Source organism: Drosophila subobscura, chromosome O (genome assembly GCF_008121235.1).
Source record: "Drosophila subobscura isolate 14011-0131.10 chromosome O, UCBerk_Dsub_1.0, whole genome shotgun sequence".
Classification (NCBI taxonomy): Eukaryota; Metazoa; Arthropoda; class Insecta; order Diptera; family Drosophilidae; genus Drosophila; species Drosophila subobscura.
The window spans coordinates 20553610-20566287 of NC_048533.1; the positions used below are offsets into that span (position 1 = coordinate 20553610).

Genomic DNA, 12678 nt, shown 5'->3' on the forward strand with positions numbered 1-12678 from the left:
AACGGCAGCTGCGACAGCGACAGGCAAGCAGTGCGCAACGAAGCAGTTGATACACTGGCAACACGCGCAAAGCAGTCAGCACTTGGCACTCACATCTGCGTCCAATCTGTGAGCTGTAACTAAGTATACCCCCTGCTAGGGTATAACCCAAGTGGAAAGTGTTAAAAATCTGATAATCATGCGGTGGCGCTGTTTTGTTTTCTTCTCACACATGACTGCACTTCCCTCTTCCTCTCTCGCTGTATTTTGCATGCCATCAGGCAGGTAAATGAACTTATAATTGGCCATAGAGTGTGCAAAAACAAAAGTGTGGCTGATGCACAGCCAATTGTGCAACGCACAGGCACAAAAAACGTTGAAAGTTGCCCGGGCAGACAGGCAGGCAGCAATGTTGCCGCTTTAAATAATTAAAATGTGGCAATTTTTCAGCACATTTCGTTGTTTATCGCCAGCTGCCACACAAGGCAAATAAAATGATAAATTTTGTGATACCCCAGCCGTATGTGCATTGTCCGCAGGATGAGATAACACTCGGGAGAGAGGCAGGCAGCAAAAAGCCGGGTAGCAGGAGAGCAAAGGCTGCCAAACGATAATAAACTTTCACGCCCATTAATTGGCAATGGCAGAAACAGAAACATCAACAGACAGACATATGCAGATACCCTTACAGAGGGTTGTGGGATCTTTGGCATTTATTTCGAGCTGTCTGCTGGCTGCAACCTCAAACCCCATCCTCTGGGGCGACCTTGAGTCGCGCTTTCTGCACTTTTTTATTTGCTGTTTCAGCAACTGCGAATTGCTGTTGTTCGTCATCTGCCGCTGGCCGCGTTTTATAGCCATGTAATTCGTCAGTGCTGGAAGCCTGCGAAGTGCCGCAAAAAAAGTTCATAAAACAAAAAGCAAACAAAAGGAAAAACACTTTCACTGCAACCTTGAGAGCGCGCCACCAGAAACTGTCTGTCAGCGAGCGACGGAGAGGACTTGGAATGGCAGGGGAACAACCGTTCAATTAACCGCATTTATTTTGATTTCATTTCAAGTTCGATTACGCAAGCGCCCAAAAAAAAAAGGTTCTGGTGCAGCAGCAAAAAACACACAGAAGACTTAGGCAACGAACTCGTTTTGCATGCCACAGACAGTTCGCCCCGCGCGTCTGCTTATTTCAATGAACTAAATTAACAAAATCATATATCACAAGTCGGCTGAACGACCTCCCAGCTAGCAGGCAGGCAGGCAAGCAGGAAGATTCATTCGCTCTGCTTGAAACCGCTGCTTGGTCCACTGCTTGTCCCGCTGCTCGCCCCACTGCTCACCCCACTGCTTGTTCCACTGCTCGCCCCACTGCTTGCTCCAAGGGCTGTGCTTCCCGTGGCCGGTTTACCTCTGTGCCGCTTGTTGTTGCCTTGATTTATGCCTTGCACTAAATGAAATGAATTGTGTAACCTTTTTTTTCTCGAGTTGTTCCCAGACCACAGCAAAAATAGTACAAGACACACACACACACACACACACGGGCCGCAGTTAACGCGAAATTTCTTGTTTTCTTTTTTCTCTTTTTCTTCTTTTTGTTTTTGGGATCGTGGGCAGAAGCTGCCACAACCACGCGATCCATCTGCATCTGCAACTGCTTATCGCTGGCGGCTCATCGCGAGCACGTTGCGGCCATAAAGCAAATCAAATTGCAACAATTGTTGGTTAATATGTTCATAAATTGTTGGCCAGCAGCAGCAGCAGCAGCTTCGCTTTCATTGAGCTTTGATTAAAGTCGAATTTATTGGGCAGAAGTCTCTCCTCTCTTTGGTGTTTATTCCATCAGCAGCTGACATCTGGCGACTCATCCGAGCTGCCTTTTCCCTGGCACAAATATTTAACAGATTTAACATAATTATCATTCCAGAACTGCTTCCCATCAACGTTTAGCGCTTAACCAATTTAATGTAATTACGTGGAAATTATAGAAGCCACAAGTCGCTAATGATTGGCCAGAGAGGCAGGGAGCAGGGTGCAGAGCGGGGCCTGTGTCGATAGATTGTTGCTTGCTTTTTGCTATTCTCATGCCTGTCAATCTCCCATCGCAGCTTTAGCCATGAGTTTTGGCATTTTAACCAAATATGGTGAGTGCATTTTGTGAGCTGGCGATTTATGTGATTTGTGCAAGATTTTGGCAAATGTTGCAGCCACAGACAGGCCAGTCAGGCACAGCCAATTGACTTGTTGTTGCCTGTGCCTGTGCCTGTGCCTGTGTCCAGGCGGCGGCTAATACAAAAGTTTATGACACAAATCGCATCAGAATGGAACGAGCTTAAGGCAGAGGGCAGAGATTTGTGTTGTCTATTCCCCAGCAAAAGAGAGAAACGAAACGCAGTCACAGCTGCCATAAACTTGGGCCTTAAAAATGCGAGGGGCACCGCGTGGGCTGGCTGAAAAGTGTAAGTCAGCAGCGCCAGTCCCGGAGTTTGGCTTAGGTCAAGGCAGCAGAAGGCCGTTTACCGCGCGTACTTAGTACTTGTGCACACGACGACGACCTTGATGGCGCGGCAACAACTTCATTTTGTGTGGCAGGGCAGGGCCTAGGGTCTGGTCTGGTCTGGTCTCGAGTCGCAGCTGGGCAGCCAAACAAGCGTTGCTGATTTTTCACAATGAAGCTGGGACTCTGTCGCTCTTTCATCCTGTAATCCTGTAACCATGAATTATGAGCGAAAACCATTTAACGAAATGAGCAAAGGCAGGGCAGGGAACGGAAACCAGAACCTTGAAGTGCATTTTTAATGCCAGTGCTTGTCCGATAAGATTAAGTCATGAAAAAGGGTTGGGTTGGGCCTGGTTCTGGGACCGGCTCTTGGCCATGTTGTTAGCATCGAAAGTGCTCAGCCTTAGGTCTCAAGTGTGTCTACATGACTCTCACTTTTGCGGGGCCCAGTCCGAGGCTGAGAGAGTCAGAGTCTCCCCACATTAAGGCACATTTAAATGTCGATTTGGTTGCCCATTTTCCATTGCCGTTTTCCATTTCAATTATGTTGCGCAATGCGCGTATTTGTTGCTGCTTTTACGTATTGTTATTGGCCATTGTCGTTGAGTTTCTTTGGGCGCACAAATTGTTTCCGCGTGTCTGCAGCTTAATTGTGCCAATGAACAACATAATTCGCCAGCATTTGCGGTCCCAAAGTGGACAGCAAAAGCAATTTTGTGAGAGCAATTTTTATGTAAGTTAAATTCGAATTTGTTGCGAGGCAAATTCTCAGCACAGGGAGACAGACAGGAGAGACAGCTCAGCGGAGAGTGTTTTTTTTTTGGGCACAAACAAACGCAGAAAAACAGCACACAAAATAATGCCAATTCATGCAGTTTAAAACATTTGTGCGAAACATTTCAAAGTGCCAAAGGCCGCCACAAAAGAAAGCACATTCCAGCTGGCCCTTACCCCCTGCCTTATCCCCTTTCTCCCCGCACTCAGACAGCACATAAAAATGTCTTAATCAAAGGCGCAAAGTGCCAGGTTATTGACCTTGTCAGGGCGTGTGGAGTGGCCACAGTTACAACTTTGTCTTTGGCCACAGCAATTAACTTATTTTAGCCCACTGATGAAGACAAACGGCGGCTAACAGATGGCAATCGGTGGCCAGGATAGAGGCCGAGACACAGCCACACAAGTCGCCAGTGGAGAGCGGAGAGCTAACTTTTGGCATTTCAATTTGCCATTTGAATGGCCAGCAATGAGTCTTCATTAGAGTTGGGCCCCAGCCACGTGCTGCAGTTGGTTGAACTAAATAAAAAATATAGCTACAAGCCCAGAGATGTTCTACTTAGTTTTGAGCTGACCAAATCACTCAACTGTGATGAGGCCAATGAAATGAGTTGAAATCAAATGAAATTTATACATCCCGGCATTTGGAAAGTACTTTTGCCTTTTGCTTTTTGCTTTTGCCATTTGTTAGTCATGTTTGTTGTTGTTGTTTGGCGATTTCCGCGAAATGTTTTGCCATGATTCACTGAACAAGCTCCGGACTGAGAGCCAGCCATGTACGACACACAAAAGTGGAGATGGAAATGGAACTTGAGTTGGAGTTGGAGTTGGAGCTGGGAAATGGAGCTCCAACTGTAGCTGTAGCTGCCTCGTAATTCATATGTTGATTATGCACTCATATGCCCATTAATACATATATCTGTGTGGCACAATTTTTGATGTGCAGCTGTCAATACGTTTGTTTGGCTTTTTGTCATCGAATGGAAAGTTTAGCCACAACCACAGACAAGGGGGAGCAAGCGGGCAGATAGGCAGGCCACATAGCTAAATAAACATAAATAAATGCATGAAATTTGAGTGCTACAACTTGCATTATTAGACACAAATTAAAATTCTGGCACCAAACAGCTGCTGCTGCACTGCTTTGGCAAGCCCAACATTAGCTGTGCGCTTGCTCCCGCACTGCTTTGGCAACATCTCTCCGTACACTTTTGCCGTGGTTTTTTTTGGCAACATTCATGAAACATTGTTGCTGATTGCCGCTTTGAAACAAATCTCACTAATTGCACATGAACAACGTTTATCACTCGGCCAAAGCGATGCTCCTGCTGGCAGTCTGCTGTTGCTGTTGCCGTTGCATTTACAAGGAAAACTCATAAGCATTATCATTAACAATATTATTGTTGTTGTCATCAGGCAAGCAGCTGGGGGGGCCGCAACATCATCAGCAAGCACAACAAACAAGCCAGCAGCAGCAGCAGCAGCAGCAGCAGCAGCAGCAGCAACGAGGCAAACTTCAACTGTTGCAACAGGCAGCCGCTCCGTGGTGCAGCTCCATGGAGGCGCATCTGACTGCGCATAATCGCCAAGGCATTTAATAATTTTTATGTTTATGTTTATATATATTTTTATACTTGTACAATATTTATTTTTTTTTTGGTTTGGGGGCAGGGGAAGAGGCACCCACGCGGCGGCAGACAGCTTGTCTGGGAAAGTTTTCGCTGTTGGTTTGTGTTTGTGTTGTGTTTTTTTGTTGATTTGTCGCGGAGTTTGTGTTAAGTGGCCATCATTAGTTAAATATGTGCATTTTTCTTTAAGGATTCAGACAGAGAGCGGGAGACTGGGAGATAAAAGACTGAAATATGAACAGCTCGTTAATGTTGTGGCTGGACTTGTGGCTGCTTTCAAGCTGCCATAATTCATGGACACGGAGCTGTAGATGGACCTGAACTTTCCTTTCCTAAGCCTCAGCCCTACCCTTTGAGGAGCAAACACCTCCCAGAGCTGCAGCCTTACCCATTGAAAGACAATTAACCTGATTAGCGTGTTGGCCACTGTTGGGCACTGCGATAGCGGTACATTTTGTGTCGTTAGTTGGGGTCTAGTCCAGATCATTAATCAAAAGGCTGCTGGACCGGCACGGATACGTAATTTAGTAGCAATAAATAAAAGAAACTCTGGATAGCAGCTACAACTTCGCTTCGACTCGTACTGCGAGTGAAATTGAAATGTTTAAGACGATGAGACAAATGTTCAAGTTGATTGGCGCACAGCGAACGTCCGCTGCACTGCTTGTTGGCACTGCGCTGGCACTGCTTTGGCCTGGCAGCTGATATTAATGACATTTCACGTGCATTTGGATGTTGTTTATGAAAACAGCATTCAATTTGCATTAACAATTGGCAATTGATTGATGGACAGCGCGCCACAGAAAAAACACATAACGAAAGTGGTCCAAAACCATTTCACGCCCATAAAAGACACCAACAAAAGACTTGAGCAACAAACTGGAGACAGAGATCCCGCGATCCATGGATGGATCAACTGCCAGGCAATATGTTGGGTCATTTGTGTGCTTTATGGCAGCAATAGAACATAAAATTGGAACTGCCAGACGAGACGAGCGGCCTGCGGAGGCCATAAACTTGGCCTTCCGTGTTGGAGGGTTCGAAACGGAGAGAGAAAGTCTTTCGCTCCACTTGCCGTAACATCTTTTAGCGGCACAAAATAGTAAACATAATTTATTGCAAGCCCCCAACAAAGACACACACTGGCAGGCGTGTTGTTTTGTAATTTCAGTTAATGAAGTTGAAATATAAAGTTCCCCCTCTGGCATTCCATTGCAAAACATGCGACGGCACTTGTGATGGGTGGGCGACATGCGGACTGCATGTCATGCGTAATAAACAAAAGCAGCAGCGGAAGAGCCAGGCAACAACAGCAAGCAGTGGCAGCAGTCAGCAAGCAGTGGCAGCAGCAGTACCGCAGGCAGCAGTCAGCAAGCAGCCCAAAAAACAGGCAGCCAGTTGGACGGACAACCCAGGCAAGTGGCGGCATCAGATCCGCGAAAAAAAGTGTGAAAGAAAAGCCTCAGGCACTCTGGCTGTCTCGTTGAGCTGCGGAAATTTCTTTCTATAGAAGTGAAATTTCTGCTAAGGACTTGGCTGGCCAACACCAATTCGTGTGTGTGTGTGAGAACCGCAAGGCAATTAATTTGTGCGGGAAAAATACCCAGCAGTTAGCAGAAGTTGGGAGTAATGGAAGCTGGACTTGTAGAAGGCAACCCAAGAGCAACTTTAACCCACATTTAATTGGAGTAAAGATCCTGAATGTCAAACAGCATTTCCCTTTTATTCCTCCACCTCCCTGGGTATGCCTCATTCGATCACTCGCACTTTGTTGGAGAGTTGGTAGCAAAAACATTTTATAAATTAGAGCAACACTTGCTGCGCTGCCAGTGGCACAAATGTTGTTGTTGCCACCGCACCTTGCATGCGAAAATCTTTTCACGCCTCGAGGCTCCAGGCAGCAGGCAGGCAGGCAGGCAGGCAGCATGCGAAAAACTAATTTCGGGGCACACATCGTTTGTCTTTGGCCTCTCCTGCTGCCGGAAGATGTTTCAATTTTTTGTGAAAAATCGCCACAATTAAATGATTGAGGTGGCCCGGATTTCTAGCCCACGGTAAGCTCCGGTAGAAACCATTTGACTGACCGACTGACTGACGCGGCGGATGACATCATTTTCACTGGAGCCGCCATTTGATGCATAATTTGTCTGAAAATGGTCAGCCAGTGCCTGGCGCGGAGATAGATAAATCTTTGGGGCTTTGTGGGATTGTCACGGGCCGAGCGCTGACGAATCAATCAAGCTGAGAATTGAAAAGTTTGCCAGATGATCAGCGGATACTCCGAGCTAGATTAGCAGCGAGTTTAACGTAGCTAAATAATTGATGGATTTTTGCATAAATAAAGAAAACATCAGAGCCAGCAGTCGAGCAGCTAAAACGTTTTTCCTGGCAGGTGAAAATTTTCCATCCATGTTTATTGATGATGATGCAAATATTTGCCGTGCAAATATTTGAGCAACACTGCAACGAACAAAAACAAAGCCAAAAGCCACTTGCAGATGTGTAAACTGACCCACTAAGCCACTGTCATTGGCCACCAGTGCCAGTGCCGGTCCCCTGGTTGGAGGAAAACTCTGCAGAGCCAGCGCCCTGCGGCGACCCGAGCGCAATAATTCAGCAATTTCCAACACTTGTGCAATTTCATAAAGCATTTGTGCCCAGTGGCCGGCCCCTCGCCAGTTGCCACACATTTCCGCGTAATCATCATAATTTCTCGTGGCATTTTATTTCTACTTTTTGTGTCTGTGTGTTTCGTTGATTGAAGTGCAATCGAGGCGGGGCACAGTTCGTGGCCATTAAGCAGTAGAAACAATTTGCTGCGCCACATAAAAACGGGCACATTAAAACACACACAGTCTGACCAGAGCTCAAATGACTTCATTTTTGGGTACAGCAAACTCCAACTCCGCTTCGACTTTTTCTTGATTTCTTGATTAATGCTCTGTACCTGAAGCCTCTCTGCTCAGTTGTCAATTAACATCGTAATGAAGTTCATAATCGTGTTGTTGATCATGTCTTTTGGCTGGCAGAATTATTATGTAACTCTTTGTTGGCATATTTAAATGATTTATAGCCCCCGTGGCATTGGCCATCGATCGAGGCTCATGCTCTTGGCTTCGTTTTCACATCTAAGCCAACAAATGAACCCACTGACTGACTTCCTGTCCATGTCCACGGCTGTCTGTCGCTCCATCTCTTCAGCGCAGAACTTTTCACATGCGGGAATAAGCCCCCGCGCGCCCCACACTCCTCCCCTGGCACCACGGAATAATGTCTTGAACTTTTGGGGGCGCAAAAGTCGCAGCAGCCATTTATTATCGGCGGTAAAAGTTTTGTGAGGCTGAAACATTTTACAGTTGTGTGTCATGAACCTTAGTGTTTAGCATGTTGTTGGTGTTGCACTGTTGTTGTTGTTGCAACTCTATGCTGCATTTTCCTTGCCGCCTGCCGCCTGCCAATATGTTTAAATGTGAGCAGTTCATGGGAATCAGCGGACGAGAAAGTTGTGCTTTAGGTGCCCAGGGGGTCATCAGACAGCCCGTAATTACACGTGCAGAAATCCCATGCCTGACACTTCTGGGCTAATGCGACAAATCAAAGTGCTGCATTTAATAACTCTATCAAAAGTGAAGTCCCCTGCCGCTTGACCCTCATCAATTGATGAACAATTGATGGAGCTGTGCGAAACGAAACGAAACCCAAATCCAAATCCAAAATCCTCGCCACAGCTCAGCTTTAATTGTTGCCTTTCTATGAAAGTGTAAGTCGAGCCAGAGCCGGCTTTGGCTTTATGGTTGGAGCGTGTGAACATGATCGGTTTTAGCCACAAAAGTGCAGCAAGCAGCAGTCGGCAGACGGCAGGCGGAATCGCGCTGCTCACCGCAAAGGTAGCTCTCTGTGATCTTAATTTAAACTAATGTTTTGCGAATTAAAAATAACACCAAAAAAACTGTTACATTTCTTGGGTACTCTATGGGTAATATTGAATTCAAATTTAATTAAAAGTGAGTAACTTTTTGCGGGAATAAAGAAAAAAAAATAAATATTATGTCGCGCTTGTATTAAAATTATAAATTCCAATAAATAAATTTCCATCATTTTTCTACAGTTATTGCTGCAATTTTTCACAGATTATTATTTTGAATTTCATGTCATTTTCTACCACAATATGCCATAAAATATAATCCAATGGAATATGATGACGTCTCCGATAGAAGTGCAACGAAAATTCAAATTAGTTTTAGCATAAATAAATTTTAAAAAATATAAATAAAACTGAGCGACAAATGGGAAACTTTGGAAGGTGCTTTACACACCACAAATATTAAAGTTTGAGACCTGAATGGGTCACCACAAATTATCAATTAAAAAAAACCCAGATAATTTTTTAAAAATTCTTCAATAAAAAGTTTTGCATTAAAAAAAAAACATAATTCTTTAAAAAAATGTAAAGCCCTTAATCTATAAAAAAAGGCGAAAAAACTATGTTGGATAGTGTAATCCTCATACCCCATGTCGTCTAGGGTGTGCATCAACTGTGGGCACATAGAAAACCAGCAAAAAGCAACAAAATTTCTCACAGGTTTGTAATTTAAGCGCGACACAGCAACAACAGCGTTAGCAATAGCAAAAACAACAACAACTACTTACTGAGTCAGCGATCACCACAAACTAATTGCAAAGTTTAAATGCGATACTTTTATGCATTTTAAATATTTCAATTAGTTGTCGCAGAGGTGAGCAGACAACAGACAAGAGACAGCGGACACCGGACAGCGGACACCGGACAGCGGACAGCGGACAAGCAGGCGACTCGAAATGGATGCCTGTAAATGGCCAGAAAGAAAGTGCAAAAAAGCGTGGGGCGCCAGCAAAAAAAAACGAGTGCTGCAGCGAGAGTAAATAAAAAGGTTCGGAGTTTGCTTAACCCCCCGCACCACAGTCGAAAATATTGGCAAACAATTTATGAACTTTAAGCCGCATTTATGCGTGCGGCTTATAAGCAATAAAAGTAACTTAGTGCCAACAATGTCATAAAGGCCGCCGTCGCATAAACAACACCAACAATGGGCTGAAAATTCAATAAATGTGAATTTATATGCCAAAAGCGGCAAAAGCGTAGCAGCGCCCAGAGCGAAAATAAAATTAATAATCAGAAGAATTTCACTTTTCACGCAACGACAGAGGCAGCAACTACATCAGTGTCTCGAGGCAACGTCTGCCATGTCACCCACAAAAAAAATCAAGTAGCAAAAGGTTAACAGCCCAAACGAAGCTGCAGATACACTGCCAACAGAGAGGCAATTAAAGCGAAGAAAAATGTACATAAATATGTAGAAAATAGTAAGAAGATTGGGCAGCTCTTTTCTGCAAAAGAAATTCCTTTTTTGCTGCTCAAAAATGGCTCTTAGGTGTCGCCTTTCCTGTCTCAGGCTCGGCCTGCCATTTGCCCCACAAACAGCTTCACTTGGCCACCACAACCCCACCTTGAAGTGCATCAAAAAGAGTGTCGGTTGCCAGGTCAGTGGAAGCGCTGGGGCACACAGTTGCATAAATTTATTGAAATTTGCATTTCGATTTTCGACAGTTTTTTCGTGGCTGCAGTTCCGTGTCGCTCCAACGTTTGCATTGGCTGTGGCCTATAAAAAATATGGCATCGATTGATCGCAACGCGAGATATTTCAATTAGCGTAAATACATTTTGGTCGTTGTTGAATGGGACAGAGAGACGGAGAGAGACAGACAGAGACACGCACAACGATCAGCGTTCAGCGTTCAGCTCTTCATGAAAGAGAAATCGATGACCAGGAGATATGCTTGTACATTTATGCCATCCACTGCGTGGATTAACCTGTGTTTGGGCCATTGATAACGAGCTCGAACTATGCAAATTTGCGCACTCGTTAGAGGAAAAATCAAAGCAAACCTTTTTCTCTGGCTACACATTTGGCTTTGGGTTTTCTTTTCTTTGTTAAATCAAGACAAATTTCAACTAAAACTAATAGGAGCAGCGGCAGGTGGAAGTGGAAGAGCGCAGCCTACACCTATGGATCCTCTGGTGTAATTTTCACTTGCATTTGCTTCACGCCTCTAAGGATGACAATTTCCAGCACTTTGTGGCCCTCGGCCAGCGCATCGTACACGTCCGAGGAGTTCTTGATCTCCTTCTTGTTAATGTGTGTAACAATGTCGCCTGGTTGCAAGCCGCCACTAGAAAATAGACAAGAGATTAGCGACATTCCTTGGAGCAATTGCTAGACCCACCTGTGCGCCGGGGAGCCCACAATGACCTTCCACACGAGCACGCCGTGGCTGAGATTTGCGGGCATATTCTGGCTGCGCGACTTCAGCTCGAAGAGTATGTCCGGCGTGAGGGTGAGCATGGTGATGCCCATGTACCGCTTCACCGGATAGCCCGTCTTGTAGGCGGAGCCCTTCTTGCGGCGCTCGGCGGCACGCTCCAGGAACACCTTCACATAGTCGATGGGTATGGCAAAGCTGATGCCAGCGGTGACCTTCATGGAGTTGACGCCAATGGCCTCGCCATCGAGGTTCACCAGCGGCCCGCCCGAGTTGCCAAAGGTGATGGCCGCGTCCGTTTGCAGGTAATTGATGTCACGATTGCGCAGGCCCAGCTCCTGGGAGGCACGCTGCGTGGCACTGATGACGCCCGCGGTCACCGTGTTGCTCAGCGCCAAGGGGCTGCCCAGCGCCACCACCCACTCGCCGGAGCGCAGGGTGCTGCTCTTGCCGAGCTTCATCACGGGCAGGCCGCTGACCTGGATGCGCAGCGTTGCCAGATCGGAGGTCTGATCCACGTCCTCGATGGTGGCGGGAAAGGTGCGCCCGTCCGACAGTCGCACCTGCACCATGGTGTGCGGCTTGTTGATCACCACATGGGCATTGGTCAGTATCAGTCCGTTCTGTTCGATCACGAAGCCCGAGCCATTCGACGCCGTTATGGGCTGGCCGCTGAAGTAGTCGAAGTGGCGCGTGTCCTTGATCTCAATGTACACCACCGAGTCCCCGCAGCCGGCCACCACGTCAGCGATGAAATTGAATTCCTTGCGGCGGCCGGTCAGCGAACGGGCGGCGACTGTGGGCGTGGCAGTATCGTCTGGCAGTATCAGCACGGCACTGACCAGGGCGCCCAGGGAGAAGGGCACACAGAAGCGCAGCACACTGCGCCAGCCGGATTTGTTCTTCTCTTTGTTGTTGCTGCTGTCGCCGCTGCTGCCTTTGTTGCTGTCGCTGCCGCCGGCAGTGTGCGCTGTTGTGCTGCTGACGCTGGCCGCATAGCAGCGCCGTAACGTGGGCGCCGTGCAGCGTCTTAGGAACATTTCCAAATTGTTGATACTTCGCAGCGACATTTATTTCAGTGCTCTCTATCCTTGTCTATCCGTTTTCAAATTGTTTGTTATTCAATTTTTCAATCCGATTGACAGCTGTTCGATTTGGGTGGCCGCGTGCCCAGCTGAGTGGCAAACAGCTGTGTCGCCGGCTAGCGGCGAATGTCGATAGCGATATCATTACACTCGATGGTTCGTGCTTTGTGATGGGCGACTGTGTCATTCATCGGGTAGAGCCCGCCAGATTTGAAATGGCCTGAATTAAGGCCTGGCCAGCGTTTGGTTGTTCCCTTAACAAAACGTTGATATTACGACTTAAAGCACACCAAAAACTTCGGAAATGTAGTCCATACGGGAATAATGTCTATAACTTCATTCATGTTCTTAACGACTTCAAAATGGAACTATTTTCCAACATTTAAATTTTTATTTTTTAGATCTATAAAGAACAATTTCG

General features: G+C 46.3%; 1 protein-coding gene across 1 annotated transcript; it reads right to left on the reverse strand.

Moving 5' to 3' along the window:
• Positions 1–10870: 10870 nt before the first annotated feature.
• On the reverse strand, positions 10871–12320 carry LOC117899330 (serine protease HTRA2, mitochondrial). The gene is made up of 2 exons (XM_034809266.1): positions 11137–12320; positions 10871–11082 (listed from the first exon to the last, which is right to left on the reverse strand). Exons 1-2 carry the CDS (start codon positions 12240–12242, stop codon positions 10917–10919), a joined length of 1272 nt encoding a protein of 423 aa, XP_034665157.1. The 5' UTR covers positions 12243–12320; the 3' UTR covers positions 10871–10916.
• Between the last annotated feature and the right edge of the window lie 358 nt (positions 12321–12678).

Coding starts and splice junctions, on each gene's coding strand:
- LOC117899330 (XM_034809266.1), bottom strand. CDS start 12,242: ATGTCGCTGCGAAGTATCAACAATTTGGAAATGTTCCTAAGACGCTGC. Junction 11,083..11,136: donor GTGGGCTCCCCGGCGCACAG/GTGGGTCTAGCA, acceptor TCTATTTTCTAG/TGGCGGCTTGCAACCAGGCG.